The 24,714-nt window shown below is 47.3% G+C and overlaps 1 protein-coding gene across 6 annotated transcripts in view; it reads left to right on the top strand.

Moving 5' to 3' along the window:
- DOCK10 (dedicator of cytokinesis 10) overlaps positions 1-24,714 on the top strand; it is a 439,835-nt gene that overhangs the window by 151,250 nt on the left and 263,871 nt on the right. The window contains exon 1 of one of the 6 annotated variants that reach the window (XM_075340777.1): positions 828-980. The exons of the other annotated variants lie outside the window; for them this stretch is intronic. Coding sequence (XP_075196892.1) covers positions 849-980 — 132 coding nt within the window. The 5' untranslated portion in view covers positions 828-848. Of the gene's footprint in view, positions 1-827; positions 981-24,714 lie in introns of those variants that run through there. 6 annotated transcript variants of the gene reach the window in all.

Consider the following 24,714-nt stretch of genomic DNA (forward strand, 5'->3'; position numbering starts at 1 on the left):
GTGATCATACATTTATTGCTTTTACTAGTCTTCCTAGGGAACTTTATGACTCCATAGTCCGATTGCTTGTGCTGATCAGAGCAATGCTTCAGTATCGCTCTGGTGAGAAGAAATGCTGATCTCCTGTGAATGTTGGCGTTCTACCAGCATTCACAGGAAGTGAGTCATGACAGTGACAGTGGTCATCATCTGACTCCACTCTGTCATGGCAACCCATTGATGCCCCATCATCACATCACGGGAGGAGAACAGCTTAATTTTCGCACAGCATGTGTTAGATCGGTGTCAGAGTTTGTCAGGTTTAACAGACGTGCGTGAATCTCCAATTCACCTGCGCCTGTTAGCTGCACATGTCTGCTCATCAGATCAGCAGACATATGTGGGAATTTGACCTGTCCCTGTGCGGGGCAGATCAAAGTGCTCTTGTGTAGGAGTGCAATGGAGGCTTATGTGTGGATGATGTAAGAAGGAGGATGGTGATAGAAGGAAGAGAGGAGGCACCGGACCAAGACCAACGACGCGCATCGGACCCAACTGTCCCACAGGTGAGTATAATTAAAGCTGTTTTTTACATTATACAGAGCAGCAAGGGCTCCTATATACAGCACTCTGGAATGATGTATACAAGTGCTTACTGGAAATGGCCGCAGCTTATTGGGGAAAAACCTGGTGATGGGTTCCCTTTAAGCCTGTTTATGTAAATGTAAAACTTTGGTCTTATTGGAAGGTGTTGGCAGCGCTTCTTCCTTTCAGTATGAGGCTAAATGACACTTCCCTTTTACAAGTGTGTCAGAGTTCTGTTCTGCATAGCTGTGAGAAAGGCTCAAGGTTTCACATGCAACCTGGCTATGGAAGCAGTGCTCCTCAATACAATGAGCTTGAAGGGGAAAGTGTTCAGGAGGGAGCAGTGCCCAGAAGCATGGAAAAAGCGGAAAACCGTGAGACGAGTGAACCAAGGGGGGCTTCCAAGAATGAGCTATGTAGGTGATAGTACTTTTCGTCTTCACTATCATTTGATTTTGTATGAATGTTGGATACAGAAATTGATATAATTGTTAAGCTACTGTATATATAGCTGTTTTATATTTATTTTTAGTATTAATTCTAACACACTACAACTATATATATTGTATATTTAATCCCAAAATATTTAGTGACTTATCAGTGTTGGTTGTATCTGCACTTGTTCTGATCTGATCTTCTCACCAGTGGATCACTATCTACTATGTCTTCACTAATGGTAGTTGCCATATGGTCTCCTCACGCTTTTCCTCCAGAATATAGGCTAATATGTTGTTATTATTATTATTCTCAAGACTTGATTGTAACATAACGGCACATCAAACAGCCATACCATGATCATCTAGCTCCTGTGCTTACATGCTGTAGGGTGTGACTAGCCAGATCTTATCATAAAGAAACTGTAGACATCAGAAACCAAACCTTCCTCGTGTTGAGGGGAATGGCAGTGGCTTTGTGTGGGTAACATTTAGTGTTGGTCTGTAAGTTGGACTTCATGGGTCATACTGACATATAGACTCCTACAAGTGTTTGGTATTTTTTTACATGGACATTTGTATAAAGTTTTAGCTGTAGACTACCATAACATTGCGCGTTCTGTGGTTATCAGTTCCGTTTCCGATAGTCTGTATCTGTCTTACTTGTAAAGGAGGAAGTTTGGATTTCTGGGCGAGTTGCATTTAGTTAATTTGGCAAAGCTTAGTCCATTAAGTCTCACATGTCTGTTGCTAAATGGAAAAGATCTTATAAGGGAGAATATGATAAATATTGCCTAGTAAGCCCTATAGTACATGTCATTTACTATGGTATATACCATATGTTACCCGTATGTTACTTGAATTATAGATTTCTATATACTATGTATTTATAATCAATCTAAGCTTAGCTGATTGTTCTAGTTATGACTATCACATAATTATATCCTTATAAGTTTCCATTCCTGCAAATTTTGGGAGATTACCCCAATATGTATAAAGGGCCCCAGACAAGTGAAAGCATTGCAAATCATTCGGGAAAAGCAGAAAGGAGAAACCTGATGTAAAGTGGAAAGCACCTCGGCAATGCACTTCTTTTACCTTGTGCACTTCGGCAGATTCTTTGACTAAAATATTAAGTAACTGCATTAGGTGCATTATGCATGCTGCATTATGTATATACTTCAGTATATCAGGGAACATTATGTGCATGATAATGTTATTGATCAAATCACTTTTGCTGGAGTACTTTAAACCTAGGCATGGAGGTTATGTGGAAATTAAACTTAACATGGCTTACCTGCAGCCTCTCCGCTGTGTTATGGCAGTGTATAGCCACTATAGGACTCCATAAACTGCAGATTTACGGAATTTGTATTTCTTGTAACAACTATGTTATGGGATCAGATTAAAAAAAATACCTTTTGTTCCCAAACAGCGCCATATCAGCCATGGGTTGACTAGATTGAAGTAAATGGGGTTTAGCTGCTATACTAGTGTGGTACCCCTGAGGCTTCAGTCGCCACAGTCTACTGCACCTCATTTAAGGTGTAGTGCTTAACTCGGATCCGGAAGAGGTCGGTACCGGTTTCATCACTTACACACTCAAATACACAACCAGGTTGCCCTCCCCAATGGGGACCGGGCTAAGGTAGGGTCTTAAGGCAATCTCCAAACATGGGGGGCAGCCACCCACTAGTGACAGGGACCCGTGGGAGGAGCAACCGCTTAAGGAGAGTTAGCAGCCAACACAACAGTTAGGAGTTCTCCGGCAGGAGAGGACAGGAGCAGACATGTCTTACCAGTGCTCTGGTGGGACACAGGAGTTCATGCGGTTGCCGAGGGGAGAGCTTCATTGCTCCCTCGGAACCGGCGCTACACAGGGTGCAGGACCCTAAGGAAGATCATTCTCCAAGTTGGTTTTCCAGAATCTGCCGGGACGGGGAGGTTGCAAACTTCCCTGGCTACACAGAGCCCGAAAACACAGTGCCAGATAGGATCCGGGGCCTTGAAGAGAACCAGGCTCCAATGCGGAGCCGCGGCACCTGCGGATAGGGACAAGAGTACGACTCGAGATGGACTGGGGTCCCCAAGTAGCTTTAAGCCATGGGGATCCAACACACAAGGCGCTAGGAGGAAGTGGCCCACCAAGCACCACACCGGTCTGACCTCCGAAGGAATCTGGGTTCGATCGTGCCCATCACAGCGAGTGACCGGTACTACCTGGGCGAGCGGCACAAACAGTGAGTAAAGACACCTGGAATCGCAACAACTGACTCTGACTTTTATTACCGGCACCACCGCCCTGCGCCTCGGCGCCAAAGGCCATCGCAATCACTTCTCCCCTCATCATCCTTCCTGGGGCCCGCTTCACCTGTGGCGAGCGATACCATCTTTGGCTGCTATTACCATCTGCCCTGGAGGACAGCGACAGCAGCGGCGGCTAATCTTTGGCCGCGTACCACAGGTGGCGTCATGACAATCTTCCTACTACTACCCCCATCTTCCTCCCTCCTTATTGGTGTATACCTCAGGGCATGAAGCCGGGCAGGCCACCGCGATATCCCAGACCACCACACCGGCCCGGTGACGAGGAGCTCAGGTACGAGATCCCCATGCCTGATTCCCCCTGCCCCCTGGGTGCTACACTAGCACAACCTGTAAAGAGGTAGCACTGTTTATGGAAGAAGCAGTCATTCTATACAACCCCTTTAAATTATGAGACAACCCCTTTCCAGAAGTCTTATTGCATGAACTGCTGTTTTACAGAAATGTCTGTCTGGTTGCTGTGCGGGAATCTGTATAAAAAGGTTGCTTTTTATAAAGACAACCCCTTTAAGCAGGTGCTCAGCCAATAACCGTAAATCATTGCATTGCACATGACTTGTAATGGTTAGTTGATGTTGATCACGAGGTCTCCACTTTTGTTACATGATGACCATTGTTTATACAGAAACAATGTAGGAGTTTACTGAACTTTAAGAAACTGATTACATCACTTATTCTTAAAGAGGTTTTCCACTTTAAGAAAAGTGGACCCCGATGCTTTTATATACCTAATACTAACAAACACAGCAGGTTGTCGTCCTTCTGAAGTCCAGTGCTCTCTACTGCTGTTCCGGTCTCAGTCTTTTAGCTGCATCACATCGACAGCTCATATAACTGCTACACACAGTCAATGAGATCTGTGTCTCTGCCGTTAAAGGCAGCATGGGCCTCTAAACTCAGTGATTGGCTGCAGCGGTGATCTGTGCTGGCAATGTGACATCACCACTGCAGTCAAAACACAGATCGGAGCAGCAGTGGAGAGATGGCACTGGACTTGGGAAGGGAGAGAAACTGCTCTGTTTGGTAGGTTATGTGTATATAAGGTTTTGGAGTCTACTTTTCTTTAGGTGGAAAAACCCCTTTGAAAGAAGTTGTTTTAGCTTCTGTCTTCAGTGGCTCACCTCTCCTCTGCCTTCTGGTTTCTTGCTTGCTGGGGGAGGTGTAATTTCTGTTAGCTGACAGCTTGGCATGGCTAAAGGGGGCTTTACACACTACGATATTGTTAATGTTTTATCGTCGGGGTCTGTTACGAGGGGGACCCGGGGAAGCGTGCCAAGATGGGAAATGGACTGCTTCCGCCGGTCAAGGTCCACTGTGCGGTGTAAGGGACCGCCGCTATGGTGGGTGAAGAGTGAGCGGGTTGCTGCTAGCGATCGTCTGGAATGTCACAGACGATCTATGTACACCGATCTGCCCTAACCCGTGAGGGTTGTATGGCACAGATCTCACGGCTCGGTGTACCTGTTGCACGGGGAAGCACAGAGGTGCCCACGCACGTGTGCCAGTGGAAGTCACGAGAATATGGCACGAGGGTAGCACAGAGGTGCCCACGCACGTGTGCTTTCAATAACCAGGTGAGTCCAATGGAGACTTGAGGAGCTCACCTGGGACAGGAACACGGCCTGTTGACGGGGGTACTGCCGGAGCAGCAAGGCAGGAACACGGCCTGCAAACGAGGTACTGCCGGAGCAGCAAGGGCCAAGCCCACAAGAAACAGTAATGCCTGAGCAGTGGCGTGGCAGCACGCTGCCAGACATCCAAACATAGAAGGACGGTCGCGCGCCGCCATGATGGCAGGGGGAGCTTTTAAGGAGGTGCAGCTCCACCCGAGGGCGGGCGCGAGGCGGAGATGACGGACTTGACCCAATCAGGGTCCACGACGTCCCAGCCTGGCCAGTCAGGATTCACCACGTCACCAGCCTTGTCATCAAGCCGTGTGACGTCAGTGAGCGAATCAGGACCCACCATGCATTGCACATGCTCACCCTCCTGCCTCTGGGAAATAGAGGCAGGATCCTCGGTCTCACAATGTGGAGCGATAACGGGAATCTCACTGCTTCCCTGAGCATTAAACCTCTGCACATTGCGCAGCCTCGCAGACCTTCGGGGCCGCTGAGCAGGAGAGTCTGCGGCAGGCCAGGAATGGGAGACCGCTTCACTCCTTGTAACAGGAGAACCACTAGGTGTCACCCTTCTGCTGCCTCTCTGAGAAGGTATCTCCTGTACACTGCGCAGTCTGGCAGACCTTCGGCGCTGCTGAGCAGGAATGCTCGTGGCAGGCAAGGAATGGGAGACTGCCTCAGTCCTTGCCTCAGGAGAGCCACGAGATGTAACATTACCCCCCTGTCTAGGCCCCCCCCCTGTCCGTGCTCGAAGGCCGCTATCAAACCCGGGGCGCGGATATGATCCTCCAACTCCCAGGATCTATGCTCCGGACCACGGCCGGCCCACTCCACGAGGTAGTACCTCTTGTCCTGTATGACTTTTGTCTCCACAAGTTTTGCCACCTCAGGGTCGTCGGACGGGGAGTCTGTTTGAGCCGGCAGGGACCCCGAGAATTTATTAAGTCGTACGGGTTTCAGGAGGGACACGTGAAAGGTGTTGGCTATAGCCCAGCGTGGAGGGAGCTGGAGTCGATATGCCACTGGGTTTACCTGCTGTAGTACTTTAAACGGACCCAGATACCTAGGGGCGAATTTGGCTGCCTGTACCCGTAGGTTAACATTCTTAGAGGACAGCCATACTAGGTCACCAGGGGCGAAGGATGGTGCAGGGCGGCGGCGAACATCAGCCGTTGTCACCATCCGGTCTTTAGCCCTTTTAAGAGCCTCTTGGGTGTCATCCCAGATCTCCCGGGCCTTGGTCGCCCAATCCTCCACTCTAGTATCGGGTGACGTAATGGGCATCGGAACCGGGATTCTGGGATGTTGTCCGTTATTGAGTAGGAACGGAGTCTGGCCAGAGGATTCATGGACCGAATTGTTAATGGCAAATTCGGCCCAAGGAAGGAGGTTAGCCCAGTTGTCGTGGTGCGCGGATATAAAATGGCGGAGGTAAGTTACCAAGGTCTGATTAGTCCTCTCTACTAGTCCATTGGTCTCGGGATGGTATGCGGAGGAGATGTTCAGCTCTATCTGCAGGAGCTTACAGAGCTCTCTCCAGAAGCGAGACACGAACTGGGGACCCCGGTCGCTCACCACCTTGTCAGGCATGCCATGCAACCTAAATACATGCCGAATGAACAAGGTGGCGAGAGCACGTGACGTCGGGAGTCGTGGGAGAGGCACCAAGTGGACCATTTTAGAGAAGTGGTCCGTGATGACCCATACGACCCTGTGCCCTGCTGACTTGGGCAGATCTCCCAGGAAGTCCATCCCCACCACTTCCCAGGGACGATCCGGCACTGGCAGTGGGTGAAGACCTGCCGGTCTCTGCCGGGACGGCTTATTCCGAGCACACGACATACAGGCTCCCACATATTCCTGTATGTCCTGGGGTAGTCTCGGCCACCAATAATGCCTGGTCACCAGGTCTCTGGTCCTTTTGACCCCGAAGTGACCCCCGACCTTGGAGGCATGGGCCCACGATAGCACCTCGTTCCGTAGTTCAGGGGGAACGAGGGTTTTGCCAGGTGGCACCTGGTCCAAAGAAGTGGGAGTGACCATCCTCAAGCTGTCCGGGGGTAGTATAAGACGAGGCTCCTCCTCGTCCTCCTCCAACACAACCATACAACGTGACAAGGCATCGGCCCGTACGTTCTTCTCACCGGCCAGGTGGCGGATAATAAAGCGGAACCGGGAGAAGAATAAAGACCAACGGGCCTGCCTTGGGTTCAGGCGTTGTGCTGTCTGGAGGTATGTGAGGTTTTTGTGGTCAGAAAAAACCTCAAATGGATGCTTCGCACCCTCCAGGAGATGCCGCTATTCCTGGAATGCTAGTTTCATCGCCAGTAACTCCCTATCCCCTATGGAGTAGTTCCTCTCGGCCAGAGAAAAGGTCTTGGAGAAAAAGAAACACGGATGTTTCCTTCCTCGTTCGTTTTTCTGGTACAGGACTGCACCTGCACCGACCGAAGAGGCGTCTACCTCCAGTAGGAAGGGTTTGGAGATGTCTGGACGATGAAGGATGGGAGCTCTGGAGAAGTGAGTTTTGAGAGTGTGAAATGCCTCTACCGTTTCCCGTGTCCATGCTTTGGGATTAGCGCCCTTGCGGGTAAGGGCAATGATGGGTGCTGCCACCGTCGAGAAGTTGGGAATGAACTGGCGATAATAATTGATAAACCCCAAGAATCGCTGGATCGCCTTCAGCGAGCGGGGCTCAGGCCAGTTCATCACTGTCTCCAACTTCCCCGGATCCATTGCTAACCCCTGACTGGACACTATGTACCCCAGGAACGGCAAGGATTCCTGTTCAAAAACGCACTTTTCCAGCTTAGCATATAACGAATGGGTGCGGAGCCTCTTAAGTACTCGGATGACATCCCTCCGATGGGTGGTAAGATCGGGGGAGAAGATAAGAATGTCATCCAGGTATGCAACCACGGAAAGATACAAATCCCGGAAAATGTCATTCACAAAGTCTTGAAATACGGCGGGGGCATTGCAGAGTCCGAAGGGCATTACTAGATACTCGTAGTGACCGTCCCTGGTGTTAAAGGCGGTCTTCCACTCATCGCCCTTTCGGACTCGCACTAGATTATACGCCCCGCGTAGATCCAGCTTTGTGAAGACCTTTGCCCCGCGGAATCGATCAAATAGCTCAGTAATGAGGGGCAAAGGGTATTTGTTCTTGATTGTGATTGCATTTAATCCCCTGTAATCGATACAGGGGCGCAGATCCCCTTCCTTCTTCTGCACAAAAAAGAACCCTGCACCAGCCGGTGAAATAGACTTGCGAATGAACCCCTTCGCCAGGCTGTCCTGAATATATTTGGACATAGCCTCCGTCTCTGGAGTGGATACACTCTGCCCCTAGGGGGCTCGGAGCCTGGCTTCAGGTCTATTCGGCAATCATATGGCCGGTGGGGAGGAAGAGTATCTGCGGCCCTTTTGGAAAAGACATCCCTGTAGGCCTCATAAGGTGTCGGTAAACCCGGCCCCTCAGTATTCCCTGAGGACCCTACTGACCTAATGGTAGCGGGTGGTTCGGTAGTCACGAGGTGCTCTCTACAGGATCCTGCCCAGGATGAGATCTCCCCTGTTGCCCAGTTGAGTATAGGAGCATGCTGTCTCAACCAGGGAAGGCCCAGTAGGATCTCATCCGTCCCCCCTGGAAGCACCAAGAAGGACACCTGCTCATGGTGTCCCGGTGGTACATCCATCCTGAGAGGGATGGTGATCTGGGTGATAGGATCGAGTAGTATGGACCCGTCGACTACCCGGACCCTGAGTGGCTTGGGCAACAGAACCAGGGGAACTGAGTATCGGGTTGCCAGGGAGGTCGAGATGAAATTGCCTTCAGCGCCTGAGTTCAAGCAAGCCAGGGCAGAGAAGAGAGTAGTGCCGAACTGCAACTGGGCGCTGATAGTCAACCTAGAGGGAGAAGTAGCGTCTAGAGTCCCCCCTCTGATAGAAACTAGACGCTGTCTTTTCCCGACGGTTTGGGACATAGGGTAGCTATGTGTCCCCTCTGCCCACAGGAAAAGCAAATGACACAAGACCGAGAACCTGGGGCAGAGGAGACCACCTTGGACACCTCCATTGACTCCACGGAGTCGCCTACAGGACTGGCTGGGGGACCTGTCTGATGGAAGACGGGAGTCAGACGCTTTTTAGGCCGAGAAGACGTGGGTGCTGAAGAGACCTCGAGCCTTCGCTCCGCCTGGCGGATGTCTATGCGAGAGGCAACCTGAATCAAGGACTCTAAAGTGGCAGGCACCTCACGTGTGGCCAGAGCGTCTTTGACAAACCCTGCCAGGCCCTCCCAAAACACAGGGACAAGGACCTTATCCGGCCAGTCCAGCTCTGCGGCCAGTGTCCTAAAGTGTACAGCAAAGTCCCCGAATGAAGCAGACCCTTGCCGAAGTCGTAGGAGGCGCAGCGCGGAATCGTGGGTGACTTGAGGCCCGAGGAACACCATTCTCATGGCCCCAAGATAAGCTGCTAAGTTATTCACCACACGATCTCCGCGCTCCCACAACGGCGTGGACCACTTCAGCGCTCTCCCTGTGAGCAGGGACTGGACGAAGGCTACCTTCGCCTTCTCGGTAGCGTAAAGAGTCGCGGACAGCTCTAAGTAGGTGGTAACCTGGTTTATAAAACCACGGCACTCAGAGCTGTTGCCGCTAAAGCGCTCTGGAAGCGCAAGGCGAGGAGACCTTCCGCCCAATAGCACACCCTGGGTAGCCGCCTGGGTGGCGACTGTCGTCAGAGTAGTCTTATCGGAGGAAGACTGCTCCACTGCTGCCAATCGTGACTCCAACTGCTGCACATAACGCAGCAACTGCTGCTGCTCTTCAGCCATAGCCAGACCTTTGGCGCGACCGTAATGTTACGAGGGGGACCCGGGGAAGCGTGCCAAGATGGGAAATGGACTGCTTCCGCCGGTCAAGGTCCACTGTGCGGTGTAAGGGACCGCCGCTATGGTGGGTGAAGAGTGAGCGGGTTGCTGCTAGCCATCGTCTGGAATGTCACAGACGATCTATGTACACCGATCTGCCCTAACCCGTGAGGGTTGTATGGCACAGATCTCACGGCTCGGTGTACCTGTTGCACGGGGAAGCACAGAGGTGCCCACGCACGTGTGCCAGTGGAAGTCACGAGAATATGGCACGAGGGTAGCACAGAGGTGCCCACGCACGTGTGCTTTCAATAACCAGGTGAGTCCAATGGAGACTTGAGGAGCTCACCTGGGACAGGAACACGGCCTGTTGACGGGGGTACTGCCGAAGCAGCAAGGCAGGAACACGGCCTGCAAACGAGGTACTGCCGGAGCAGCAAGGGCCAAGCCCACAAGAAACAGTAATGCCTGAGCAGTGGCGTGGCAGCACGCTGCCAGACATCCAAACATAGAAGGATGGTCGCGCGCCGCCATGATGGCAGGGGGAGCTTTTAAGGAGGTGCAGCTCCACCCGAGGGCGGGCGCGAGGCGGAGATGACGGACTTGACCCAATCAGGGTCCACGACGTCCCAGCCTGGCCAGTCAGGATTCACCACGTCACCAGCCTTGTCATCAAGCCGTGTGACGTCAGTGAGCGAATCAGGACCCACCATGCATTGCACATGCTCACCCTCCTGCCTCTGGGAAATAGAGGCGGGATCCTCGGTCTCACAATGTGGAGAGATAACGGGAATCTCACTGCTTCCCTGAGCAGTAAACCTCTGCACATTGCGCAGCCTCGCAGACCTTCGGGGCCGCTGAGCAGGAGAGTCTGCGGCAGGCCAGGAATGGGAGACCGCTTCACTCCTTGCAACAGTAGAACCACTAGGTGTCACCCTTCTGCTGCCTCTCTGAGAAGGTATCTCCTGTACACTGCGCAGTCTGGCAGACCTTCGGCGCTGCTGAGCAGGAATGCTCGTGGCAGGCAAGGAATGGGAGACTGCCTCAGTCCTTGCCTCAGGAGAGCCACGAGATGTAACAGGGTCACGTTGTTAGTGACGCACATCCGGCGTCATTAACGGTATCGCAGCGTGTAACACCAGCGACCTTAAACGTCCTCAAGAATGGTGAAAATCGTTCACCATGGAGAGGTCATCCCAAAACCAAAAATTGGTAATGGTTGATTATCAATGTTGTTCGTCGCTCCTGCGGCAGCACACATCGCTATGTGTGACACCGCAGGAGCGAGGACCGTCTCCTTACCTGCCGCCGGCCGCAATGCGGAAGGAAGAAAGTGGGCGGGATGTTACGTCCCACTCATCTCTGCCCCTCCGCTTTGATTGGCCGGCTGCTTAGTGACGTTGAGGTGACGTCGCTGTGATGCCGAACGTCCTTCCCCCTTGAGGGAGGGATTGTTCGGCAGTCAAAGTGACGCCGCCGACCAGGTAAGTGCGTGTGATGCTGCCGTAGCGATAATTTTCGCTACGGCAGCGAACACACGATATCGCACACACGACGGCTAGCGATGTCGTAGCGTGTAAAGCCCGCTTAAGCCTCTGGCCTTAACTGTAAGCCCGCCAATGCTGCAAGCAAAGTAGCTGTGCCTCTGCAGCACCAGAGTGCAGTGGCACCGAAATGTGCCAGATCCAGCGATCAGAGCAGGGTCAGAGCAGCGCTTACAAGCTCTATATAACAAAGATCTTGTAAGTGCTGCTTTTCCTGTATAGAAGACTGGACACCCTGGATAGACTACACAGGTGGACAGTAACTTAGACAATGAGCAATAAACTAGATTGTTGAAAATACCCCCTTTGAGAACAGAGTGGGTTTTTAATACTAGCTTAGTTGCACATTTGCTTGTTTTTACAAAGCTGCTTGTTTTTTAAAGCCAACCTTTCAATAGATTTTTGCTATTTAATCTGAGAACAGCATAATGTAGGAGCAGAGAGTCTGATTCCAGGAAATGTCACTTATTAGGCTGTGTGCTGTAATTTCAATAGAATCAGTGTCTTATCAGCCGGAGGTTATCACTAGAGTACTAGATCTCATGTGCAGGCTAGTCAGACTAATCCATATAACCTTGTCCCCACCACTGATTAGCATGCTGGCTTACAATGTACAGTATACACAGGAAGCTGCCAATCAGTGGTGTGGGCGGGGTTATATGCACAGCAGCTTTCCGACCTCTGGTTGATTTACAGCAGAGAAAACAGGGATGCTTTCAAAACTGCACAAAGCAGCCTAGTAAGTGATACATCACTGGAATCAGGATTTCTAGATTATGCAGCTCTCAGATCACATAGCAAAAACCTGCTGACAGGTTCCATTTAAAATCACCATGTAAAATGTAAGTTGTGTACAAGTAGGGAACTGATTACAAAGTATTTTGTCAGTCATTCTCACTCGCTTCCTGTTCTCCCAAGCAAACGTGGTCACAAACTGAAGAAGCAGAACCTTTTTAGAAGGTAGACAGAGATACAAGCTCCCGGACACACAACCTGAACAAATGCCAGTAACTCATCTCCATCCTATGTAGGAGATCAATGTAGAGCGCACGTAGGCGTCAAAATCTAGTCTGACAGACGCAAGAAACAGAACTAAGAAGCACTACAAATGCCCCTGTCAGTGCTGAGCACACTATAACATGTTCTTACAGAAAGTACGGTCTTCTGATATCGATCACTATTACTTGCATTCAAATTGTCTCTCCAGTAAAGGAGACAAACTCTAGCACAGCGCCACCTATTGGAAGTAGCGATCCTAAAAGTCACAAGTGGATTTTTGACAATCCTTTGCAATATGACTCAGGATATATAAGCCAGATCAGAATCCCAATTTGCAGACACGGTGTTTCGGGGTGCTTGCCCCTCGTCAGTGCAAAGTATGGGGGTGTCTGATCTGGCTCATGAGAAAGCTATGTGGGGACCACGGGGGAACACTATTCTCCTTAAGGAGACTTTGCAAGCCAGTCTGGCTGCCAGGTAAGGGGACTTATAGCTGCAATGCCCCTAAAATTCCACGGGGGAACACTATTCTCCTTAAGCATTCTATTTTTTTATTTTTTCATGCAGCAGTTTCTTGCAGCTTTTGGCTTATGATTCATTCTGACACGTTGTTGCTGTATGACGTCATTCAGAAGTCCTTGGAGTAGAGATAATACGGTATAAATTAGATTACATGAGAAAATATTGGTTTCTATGCAGCGGCAGGTTTCATATCTATTTGTGTTGTGTGTGTGTATATAGCGGCTGTATATTGTACAGTGCAATACAAGTTAGTGCGCAATTCTGATATAACTAGCTGTTAAAGGAAATCTGTCAGCAGGTTTCTACAATGTAACCTGAAGACAGCATGCTGCAATAGTTAAAACAGAGAATTCAGGCTGCGTCTGTTATCACATATTTTTTTTTTTTACCTGCAATGTTAGCTTAAGCCTATTATCGTTATCATTAGTGGGTCTCAGCGGTGTGTGAGCTCTAGTCTGACCCCGCCCGCTTCTGTGATTAGCAGCTTCTGTCTATGGAAATGTACACTGACCGCCTGGTGTGGGTGGGAGCAGCTCTCAGAGCTCTGCTACATACAAAATCTAAAATTTGTCACGCGAGACTTTCCGGGTGCGCCTGCGCATTCGCCATTACGTGACTTCCGGGTTCAGCCATCAGCAATATCATTTAAAAACTGGCATCTCAGGAGCCTGCATTACTGCATCCCACCCCTGAATAAGAATTTATACGTCCATCGAAATGTACGTCGGGCAGACTTGGGGCCACCTTTCTTTGACCATGCGGCATTTCCAGCACCACGACATTGAATCCGCCATCGGCACCAAAGGGTATGATCCCTGTTTTGGCAGGAACCCTATATGATGGACTAAATCCTGGACTTGCCATGGACTATATTGTGACATTTTGGTGATATACCCTGTGTTATACCGATTGGCTTTTTTACATCTGTCATATATCAAAATCAGTCAGGGTTTCCCTTCACTGCCGGGTTTATATATGTCCCACTATGTTTACGTGTATATTGACATTGTTTTATAAGCAATAGAAATACCCTGCAGAAAAGGTTCCCTGACTCTGCATATTGAATTGACTAAAGAAAATGTTTCTATATTGGTGATTCAATGCGTTATATACATGTAGTATCCAGATTGGTCTAGGTTATTTAATCACTCTTTATCAACTTTTACAAGAATTGTCACCCAAATTATGTATTTTTGCACTTTAAAAACTCGCTTCGTTCTCCTTCCCTCAACATGATCATGAGTTTGTGCGACCCGTGTGGACCTAGGATATATAGGACCCCCGGGAAACTATTGAGTATGGTTTTCTGGAATCTTGCTTTAATTTTACAAAAAAGTGTATTTTGTATGTTGTAATAAAGCATTTATTGCCTAACTTAGGTGCCAGTCTCTCAAACCACTTTTGCAGACTATGCAGAATTGTAGCTGACGCAATAATCCTTGTGGTTCTCTGAATTGATGATCTATTGTTTTGTGTTTTTATGTTGCTTTTCAACCTATATAACTATGAACAGTTACAGATATGTTTCAGATTTCCATATGAATCACTGACCAGTTATCCAGGTATTATCTCACTTAAAGGGAACCAACCAGCAGGATTTACATATATAAAGTAAAGCCAGTGCTATACTGGAGCGAGGATGCTGAATGTAAGCATAGCTTTTGTTCTCAATTTTTTTTTATTTCAGAAATATGTACAAGTAAAATTCCCGCAATGCTCTGCTATTTGATTGACATGTGCTACAGAATATCTAATAGGTGGGTCGGGTTTTGCCATCTGTTCCCGCCCCTGTCTGCCTGTCTGGCCTTAGTAGATGTTGGGCCTCTGCCACATTCACGTGAAAATCACGCACGTGGCGAGAGACACGTATTTTCCCTGCTTGTTGCGTGCAGGTAAGTACGTGTCTCTGGTACGTGCGGGACACGTGTGTTCTACGTGTGCTATCCGCGATAACACACGTAGAACCAGTAATTAACATACTCACCTGGTCCTTCCTGCTGTCCGCGCTGCTGTCCGTGGTGCTTATCTTCGGTCTCCAGCCCTCCCGTCTCCCCGCTGCTGCTGCTGCCAGGCAGTGAAGTGAATATTAAATGAGAATAATGAGCGGCGGTCGGCAGCAAGAGGCAGCAGCGGCAGAGACAGGAGCGCTGGAGAAGGTGAGTTAATGTATTTTTTTTTTTCACTGACACGTGTGTTTTCTCCGGCGCGTGTCACACGGGACCACATCCACACTACACTCGTGTGGTACGGGTGCGGGCCGTGTGACACCCGTGCTGCGGGAGAAATCACTGACATGTCAGTGCTTTGAAAAACGCACACACGTACAAACGCACACGGACACACGTTCCGTGTGGTTTTACGTGTGTGTGCCTGCTACAATAGGGTAGCATTGCTGAACGTGTCTCCGTGCCCCCGGTACGTGCAAAAAATGACAAACACGTGCCGGCAGCACGGATGTGTGTTGCAGGCCTTAGACTGTATGGACTGCATTTCAAACACGCCCCATTACATGACAGAAATGACTCATACCTGGAAGGAGCCCATACAGTCTAGCATCTACCAAGGCCAGACAGTAGACTAGGTGGGAATAGATAGCAAAACCCGACCCACATATTCCTGTCCCTGTTGCACCTGTCAATCAAATAGCAGTGCATTTCTGGAACTTTACTTGCACATATTTTAGAAATAAAACCTCCAATTTCAGAACAAAATGTATGGTTACACTCAGCATCCTAGCGGCAGTATAGCACTGGCTTTACTCTATACATGCAAATCCTGCTGCTTGGTTCCCTTTAATGAGATCTAGGGTTTTCCCTTGCGTTGTCTGTATAACATCTTGTACATTCTGTCTCTATATAAGATAAAAAGGGAACCAGCACGATCTGAAATTGGCATGCATCAAATAAAAAGTGAAAATTCACAAATTTATTCCAACTGTACTATGATAAAAAAATGAGATTTTTAGCAAATAATTGATCAATTTTTTGAGCCACCCCTGCCAACGTCACGGCAAATCTCAATAGGGGGGTCCTACTCTACATTCTGTATTTCATGTGCCATGCGGCCTCCTAGATAAAGTTAAAAGCAGAACCATAATAGAGCACACATACCTGTAACCTGTATATAACCGCTTCTATGTTGCAAAAAGGCACTTGTGGATAGAGACCAGCCCAGGTCCCAGCATGTGGAGCAAGCTCTACACATACCAGGACTATATCAGAACTGATCCTCCCAGTGCCAAACAGCAACCATTGATAAAGGCGGACCAGATCCAAGAATGGTGCTTAATTAGCATTGCCTGTGGAAAGGGGTGAGGTAACTGAGTCTGAACAGCTACCAACAGGAGGAATATATTGCAAACCAAAATCAGGCGTGCATGGTATGGTGTTGGTCAGACACCAGATTTGTAGCATAACTACGGTCAAAACAGAGAAAAAAAGGGAACCAGCACGATCTGAAATTGGCATGCATCATATAAAAAGTGAAAATTCACAAATTTATTCCAACTGTACTATGATAAAAAAATGAGATTTTTAGCAAATAATTGATCAATTTTTTGAGCCACCCCTGCCAACGTCACGGCAAATCTCAATAGGGGGGTCCTACTCTACATTCTGTATTTCAATTATTTGCTAAAAATCTCATTTTTTTATTGTAGTACAGTTGGAATAAATCTGTGAATTTTCACTTTTTATATGATGCATGCCAATTTCAGATCGTGCTGGCTCCCCTCTCTCTCTATATAAGATGTATATGACTCATCAATGTGTGCTTACCGAGGCATTTTGGTGTGGACAACTGTAGACAACACAAAAAATATCACATACGAGATCATAGGTTTGGATGATGCCAGCTGTTGCTTTCACTGCCAAGAAACTTGGCCATGTGAACTCACCAGGGGATGCATACAAGTGGTAAGAGTTTCTGATGCTAATCCCATGCCAAGAATTACATACAGTAGGACACTTCTCGCTGCTCGTACGTACATGTCCTCATACCCCTTCAGTCTGATTGCATTAGGAAGCGCTGTACGAGGATCTTTCTTACACCTCAGTGAAGCAATGATTCGCACTTGCACATTTTTATACTTGTAGAGAATTCATTAAAATCGAGTGGTAGTTTGATTTTTCCAATGGCTTCACCTACACATATGGCAGAAGCACATGGCAAGTGTGTAAATGTTTTACCAGCTCTGTCATTAGGAAAATAATTTAAAAGCTGTGATATGTAATATTGAGTGTAATGCTCAGTAAAGCCATGCGCTGGAGGGAAGCCAGAATTATCTGGAATGTTCTCTGCCATATGCTCTGGATGCACATTCCAGGGACGCAGGAGGGGGATGTGACCCTCCATGACTCCTCCACATTACACTCAAGTCACTCTTTTCTCTGCTAAATATCTGGTTATTTCAGATGTGAATCACTGTGTCTGCCATAAGCATTGACATGGCTTCTAGCTATAGCCATATACCTAATCTCATGTCAATCTAATCTGTATTCTGTTGTTACTTCTTTTTTTACCTACTTTGCTATAGGGTATAATATACAATTTAAAAAAATGAACTTGCTTGTGCTAAAATAACTTAACTTTACATTGGGTCGGTTATGTGAATGTTTGACAATTGTATGAGTCAATTAATGTTGATCTTCTCATCTTTCATTATGGGTTCAAATTCACATCAAGGCTTATACTAAGTAGAAGCATATAATGTCATAGTAAAATGATGTAATTACTACATCACATTTTTTGGAGTAATTTCAAGGTTGTTCAGAAATTTATTTCACATAAAGAAGCATTAATGTTGCTGTAATGCAGGACTTTCACAGTGACTTATGGATGAGCAAAGTAACACTGTGTAGCTTTAGCCAAGCCCAACATAGTCACAGGCCAAACATCCCATCTACATGAATGGCTGCGACCACCTACCAAGCACCAGCTACTTTGTAAAAGCCCCCTAATTTTAGATGGCTGTAGGGTGAACGATAGACAGCAAGTATATAACCTGACTTTTCCTTATATAATAATTATTATTATTATTTATTATTATAGCGCCATTTATTCCATGGCGCGTCACATGTGAAAGGGGTATACGTAATAGGGACAAGTACAATAATTATAAACAATACAAGACACAGACAGGTACAGGAGGACAGAGGTCCGTGCCCGCGAGGGCTCACAGTCTACAAGGGATAGGTGAGGATACAGTAGGTTAGGGTAGAGTTGATTGTGCGGTTCTGTATCAGACTGAGGGTTACGGCAGGTTGTAGGCTTGTCGGAAGAGGTGGTTCTTCAGGTTCCTTTTAAAGCTTGTGAAGGTAGGCGAGACTCTGATATGTTGTGGCAGAGCATTCCAGAGTATGGGGGAGGCACGGGATAAATCTTGGATGCGATGGTGGGAAGAGAAGATGAGAGAGGAGTAGAGAAAAAGATCTTGTGAGGATCGAAGGTTACGTGCAGGTAAGTACCGGGAAACTAGGTCACAGATGTAGGGAGGAGACAGGTTGTGCATGGCTTTGTAGGTCATGGTTAGTGTTTTGAACTGGACTCGTTGGGCAATGGGAAGCCAGTGAAGGGATATTTGTATATTATCCTCCTGAATTGTAAAGCGCTGCGGAATATGTTGGCGCTATAGAAATAAATATTATTACTATTAGTATTATTATTATTATGTAATTACTGCATCACATTTTTTGGAGTAATTTCAAGGTTGTTCAAAAATGTATTTCACTAAAAGAAGCATTAATGTTGCTGTAATGCAGGACTTTCACAATGACTTATGGAAAAGCAAAGTAACGCTGTGTAACTTTAGCCAACCCCAACATAGTCACAGGCCAAACATCCCATCTACATAAATGGTTGCCACCACCTACCAAGCACCAGTCCTTTACAGTTACTTTGTAAGCAACCCCTAATATTAGATGGCTGTAGGGTGAACGATGGGCAGCAAGTATATAACCTAACTTTCCCTTTTATTATTATTATTATTATTATTATTATTTCAGTGCTATTTATTCCATGGCGCTTCACATGTGAAAGGGGTATACGTAATAGGGACAAGTACAATAATCATAAACAATACAAGGCACAGACTGGTACAGGAGGACAGAGGTCCCTGCCCGCGAGGCCTCACAGTCTACAAGGGATGGGTGAGGATACAGTAGGTGGGAGTAGAGATGGTCGTGCGCCGCTATATCAGACTGAGGGTTGCGGCAGATTGTAGGCTTGTCGGAAGAGGTGGTTCTTCAGGTTCCTTTTAAAGCTTGTGAAGGTAGGCGAGAGTCTGATATGTTGTGGCAGAGCATTCTAGAGTATGGGGGAGGCACGGGAGAAATCTTGGATGCGATGGTGGGAAGAGGAGATGAGAGGGGAGCAGAGAAGGAGATCTTGTGAGGATCGAAGGTTACGTGCAGGTAAGTATCGGGAGACTAGGTCACAGATGTAGGGAGGAGACAGGTTGTGGATGGCTTTGTAGGTCATGGTTAGTGTTTTGAACTGGAGTCGTTGGGCAATGGGAAGCCAGTGAAGGGATTGGCAGAGAGGAGAGGTCGGGGAGTAGCGAGGGGACCGGTGGATTAGCCGGGCAGCATAGTTTAGAATAGATTGCAGATATAATAGCACTGGCTTGGCCTAATGCTCCTGTGTTCACCTAAGAAAGCTGTTACCAGAAATCTCTGATGGAGGCCCTTCTCTACAGAACAAAATGATCGTCCTTCTGAAGTCGGACATGCCGCTTCCTTAACAATGATCTGTTGGGTTTGCTCAATGTTAGTCTAATGTGTATTGGAACCTTAACTCTCCAGAAGACCCTGCTTCAGCATGTGATAGTAGCATATCATCAATACCACTAATGCCCTGTAACATAAAAGTCAGTATGAACTGCCCTGTCGTGTGGCTCCTTCTTGGCAGTAATGCATCTTTGCATATAAGACATGTAATCTACCTAGGGTAACTTCGGTCTATATGTGAAAAATATGTAATGTAATAAACAAACAAGTCATAGTTTTATATAAAGTTATACATTACTTATAGATTATCATTATGCATCATTATGTTATATATTTATTTCTAGAATATGTAGCATATAAACAGTTTTTTCTTTAAAATAGGAATAAATAAGCATCATAAAACTACAGTTCAAAAAAAAAAAAAAAAAGCTCATTGCTGGAATCAGAAATATTACATACTGTGTATGAAATAAATATTCAACATGTCACCAATTTTCAAGATAAATATATTTCTAAACATAGTATTGACATGAAATTTTCACCATATATCAGTAACAACCCATCCTATGCACACGGGCAAAGAAATTTAACCTTAGATGTGCATAAACTAAAGGGAGCCTGTCACCAGTTTTTCGGCCTATAAGCTGCGGCCACCACCAGTGGGCTCTTATATACAGCATTCTAACATGCTGTATATAAGAGCCCAGGCTGCTGTGTAAACATAAAAAACACTTTATAATACTCACCTAATGTTCGCGCTGCGGTGGATTCTAGTCAGATGGGCATCTCCGTTATCCGGTGTCAGCGCTGCCTCTTTCGGCCATCTTTGTCATCCTACTTCTGTGACCGCGGTGCATGACGCGTCCTACGTCATCCACACTTGCCGGCATTGAGGTCCTGTGCAGGCGCACTTTGATCTGTCTTGAGCATGGCAGATCAAAGTATTGTAGTTCGCCTGCGCGGGACCGGCAAGTGTGTATGACGTAGGATGCGTCATGCACCCAGGCTTCAGAAGGAGGACGAAGATGGCCGAAAGAGGCAGCGCCGGCACCAGAGAACAGAGACACCAATCTGACTAGAATCCACCACAATGTGACTGTTAGATGAGTACTATAAAGTGTTTATGTTTTACACAGTGGCCTGGTCTCTTATATACAGCCTGTTAGAATGCTGTATATAAGAGCCCACTGGTGGTGGACACAGCTTTTAGGCCAAAAAAACTGATGACAGGTTCCTTTTAAGTTATGTGTAATAATGTGAAACGACACATGCAAAAAAGCCATGGAAAGTCATGAGATCAGTTGAAATCTATCAATATTTATAAAGCAATCCTATCACTTAGTGAAAAATAATATCAGCTGGTTCAACTGATGGCCTATAAAAACATGTCTCATTACTATGGTACCACACAAGAAACATCTCATAAAGGATAAAACCAGTGAGCTGTCTTAAGATCTTCGCAACCTCATTGTTGAAAAACTGATAGCATTGGTAAAAGAAGAATTTCTAAATCACTGAAGGCTACATTGAGCACTGTTGGGGCCAAAAGTGAAAGGAACATCATTTCACCATAAACCGACCATGACCAGGTGCTCCCTGCAAGATTTCAGACAGAGGAGTTTAAAGAATGATCAGAAGAGTTGTCTAAGAGTCTCGGAAGACTTGATATCAGCAGTACAAGTGTTTCAAAGAAAATAATAAGTAATATACTGAACCTCCATTTCCTGAATGCACGCTCACCATGCAAGACTCCACTGCCGAACAAAAAGCATGCTCAAGCTTTGTTTAAAGTTTGTTCAACAACATTTAGACAAACCTGTGAAATTCTGGGAAAATACAGTCTGGTCTGATGTGGTCAGAATTCAACTCTCTGCTTGCCATAATACACACAATGCTTGGAGGCCAAGAGGCACTGCATATCACACCAAAAAAATAAACAAAGCAACAGTGAAGTTTGGAGGTGGGAACATCATGGTGTGGGGCTATTTTTCAGCGTCAAACGTCATATAAAGAAGGAAAGATGAATGAACTAATGTACCAAGACTTCCTTGATAAAAATCTTCTGCAATCCTCCAGGATAATGAAGATAAAACGAGGGTGGACCATTCAGCAAGACACCGATGCCAAATACACAGCCAAGGAAACTCTCAATTGGTTTCAGAGAAAGAAAATAAGTTGCTAGAATGGCCGAGCCAATCACCTGACCTGAATCCTATAGAAAGTTTATAGAAGGAACTAAAGCTCAGAGTTCATAGAAAGAGCACACAGACCCTTCAGGATTTGGAGTGTTTGTGTGGAAGAATGGGCCAAAATTACATCTGAACAAGGCAAGAGATTAGTTTGTCAAGAAGCTGTCATCACCAACATAGACTTTGTATGAAGTGGTAAATACATTTCATTAAGTCTGTTCAATGCTTTTTCCCTGTGTCATTACACATTGCTTAATTTATGGACATCTATGGTTTGATTTCTTTTCCTGTGTGGATTGGATGAGTTGTTTCTGATATCTGGTGATCTCATGTCAATAGCACCTTTATAAATACATTTACTTACAAAATTGGTGATGTGTTGAATACTTATACACCCACCATATGTAAAAACTCATGTGACTTTACAGGGAACCTGTCAGGTAACAAAATGTTATTGATCTGCAGATATGGAGTTAATCTGCAAGTCAGTAGCATTCGGAAGCTGGCTGGCACCCGCAGTGAGAGCCCGCTGCCAGGAGGAAATTAACTTTTTTCCTCCCAGCAGCCCTGGGCTTTTTGTCATATGGGTGGCCAGTATAGGTTCAGACACCATTTTGTGCACAGTGAACGGCAGCTGTAACCGCTCCCCACACACTGACAGCTGGCTCTAATGCGGAGTCACAATTGCTAATGATGATCATTGTGATGAACAGCCGGGGGGGTCACGCATACGTCCCACCGCTGCCACTGCAGCGCCCCACGGGGCAGGTGGTTAACCTACTCGTTGCTGAGCCATTGTGGGTCAGACGATGTTACGGGAGGCTTGTCCGGTTCCGTTGCCCCGAGGCGTGCAGTAAATGAAGGGAAAGTGGGGTGATTGGGGACAGTTTGTCGTGATGCCACCTGTGGTATGCAGCCAGGGATTTGCTGCCGCTGCCGGGTTCTCTGCTGGGGCTGGTGTTAGTGCAGCTCGGATGTGATCACTCCCCACAGGCAGAGCGGGCCCTAGGAGGATGGTGGGGATTGTAGTGGGGCAATGGGGTGCAGGGCTGGGATGCCGGTAGTAACTGGATGACACAAGTTGGTAGATTCCTCTTACCTTTACTGGTCAGGTGTTATGGTCCAGGTTTACAGTGGTCCGGTCAGCCAAGAAGAAGCGTGGATCTCTCCTTGCCTGGCAGCTTGGAGTCAGTCCTTAATGCACTCTTGGTGGGAGCTGCTGCGGCCTGGAGCAGCACAGAATCCCCTTCTCTCTCTTTACTTAAAGATGACTGTCCTCTGTGACGGGCAACCTGAACTGGTTATGGGACCTGCTTGTATTACTGCGATCCCGGGTTCTATATTGCTGCTGCGTCTTGCAACTAAAGTGGGCCAGGAATGTAGAATCTCTTGCCCTCCATGTTTTGCTACTGGGCTGTTAGCACCCAGTAACCAAGGACCTCGGTATCCTATTCTAGCGCTCGGTCCTGGACAGCTCACACAGAAGCTCTCAAACAGCGACCGCTATTTCTCCACGCCAACACTGTTTTGCCTGACTTCCTTCCTGTTCACTCTAACCCTTCCCCCAAATCAGCATGTATAGAGAGACTGCCTTCAAAACAGATTATGAGCTCCCCCTGCTGGCCTGGAGTAGGAGATGTTGTATGTGATGTTCCTGACAAGGAGAGGTCCCCACGCTGCCTCCAAGCATAGCATTGATCCCGGTGAGGAGAACAACGCCACTGTGGCTCCCGTGACCACTGGGGTGCCACACGACCAATCTGTGATGAACATCCGGGGATGTCACGCAGACATCCTGCTGCTGCCACAAATATGTGACAACACCGCTCCTCACAGCCCCACCCTCATGTCTCTAATATGTCGGAGCCATGCGATATGGCCTCGTCACTTCAGTCAACGCGTGCCATTCCACACCCCAAGGGGTACAGAAGGTCAGCTTGGCACAGTGTTACACTAACACCCCCTGTCCACCTGGGCACAGCGAAGCATGGGGAGAGAGACAGAGTGGTCTGCGCAACCTCTGGCGCAACACCCCTCTCACTCACAACCCTGACAGGCTGACAGACCCTTTTCAGTAACCCCAGTGAAAGAGGGGCCTGCCAGCCAAGCAGTCTGCCACAAGTTCCTCTTTAGATATAAGCCCGGTCTGTTATTAGGACTATATCATGCCAGAAACCAGCCTAGGTAGCATGTAATACTAAACCGAGCATACAGACATGGGATTTGTGGATCAAGATAAAAGAACAACCCAGGATTAAATGATATATTTAATCGCCTGAAGGGAACACTAAATAAAAAAATATGTACACAAGACATTTACAAGTATTATGGTGAGACGTGCAGATACAAATAAGATATAGGTGCAAGCAGATGTACATATTAATCGGTTACCCATTCCTTACAACTAGGACGGGTGCTGGCTCAGCACAGGGGGGCACTGTGGAGCCAATGGTCTCCTTGGTACTCCCCACACGTTTACTGAACATGACCTTTCTGAGAAGAACACCTCCAAAATATCCACTTTGGCTTTTAATAACCCATGTACCTCCCACATATTGCCTACCTGGTGACCTATGACATGGCTGGACATATGGGATGTGCCTTCAAGTTCCAGAAAGTTATGAAATGGCAGCTATCCTCATATCTCCGCCTCTAAGCGTCCCATGTAAAAATATTACCATCATGTTTCTTATTATGATTTTATCTAGCCATAGCTAGGAAACATGACATTTCTATTGCCTTCCAGAGGCTAGTTATTAATTGCGGGCTGATACGTACGTCCCACAATTAAGGCACAATACATATTATGCGTGTCCCGCTGTCCTGATGCCGAAAATATGCTTGCCACATTTGTGGAGGCCATTCGCAACCCCATTTTATAATTTTTTACATGGGTACCAGGCTGTCTGCAGGT

The sequence above is a fragment of the Anomaloglossus baeobatrachus genome, chromosome 3 (genome assembly GCF_048569485.1).
Source record: "Anomaloglossus baeobatrachus isolate aAnoBae1 chromosome 3, aAnoBae1.hap1, whole genome shotgun sequence".
Taxonomy (NCBI): domain Eukaryota; kingdom Metazoa; phylum Chordata; class Amphibia; order Anura; family Aromobatidae; genus Anomaloglossus; species Anomaloglossus baeobatrachus.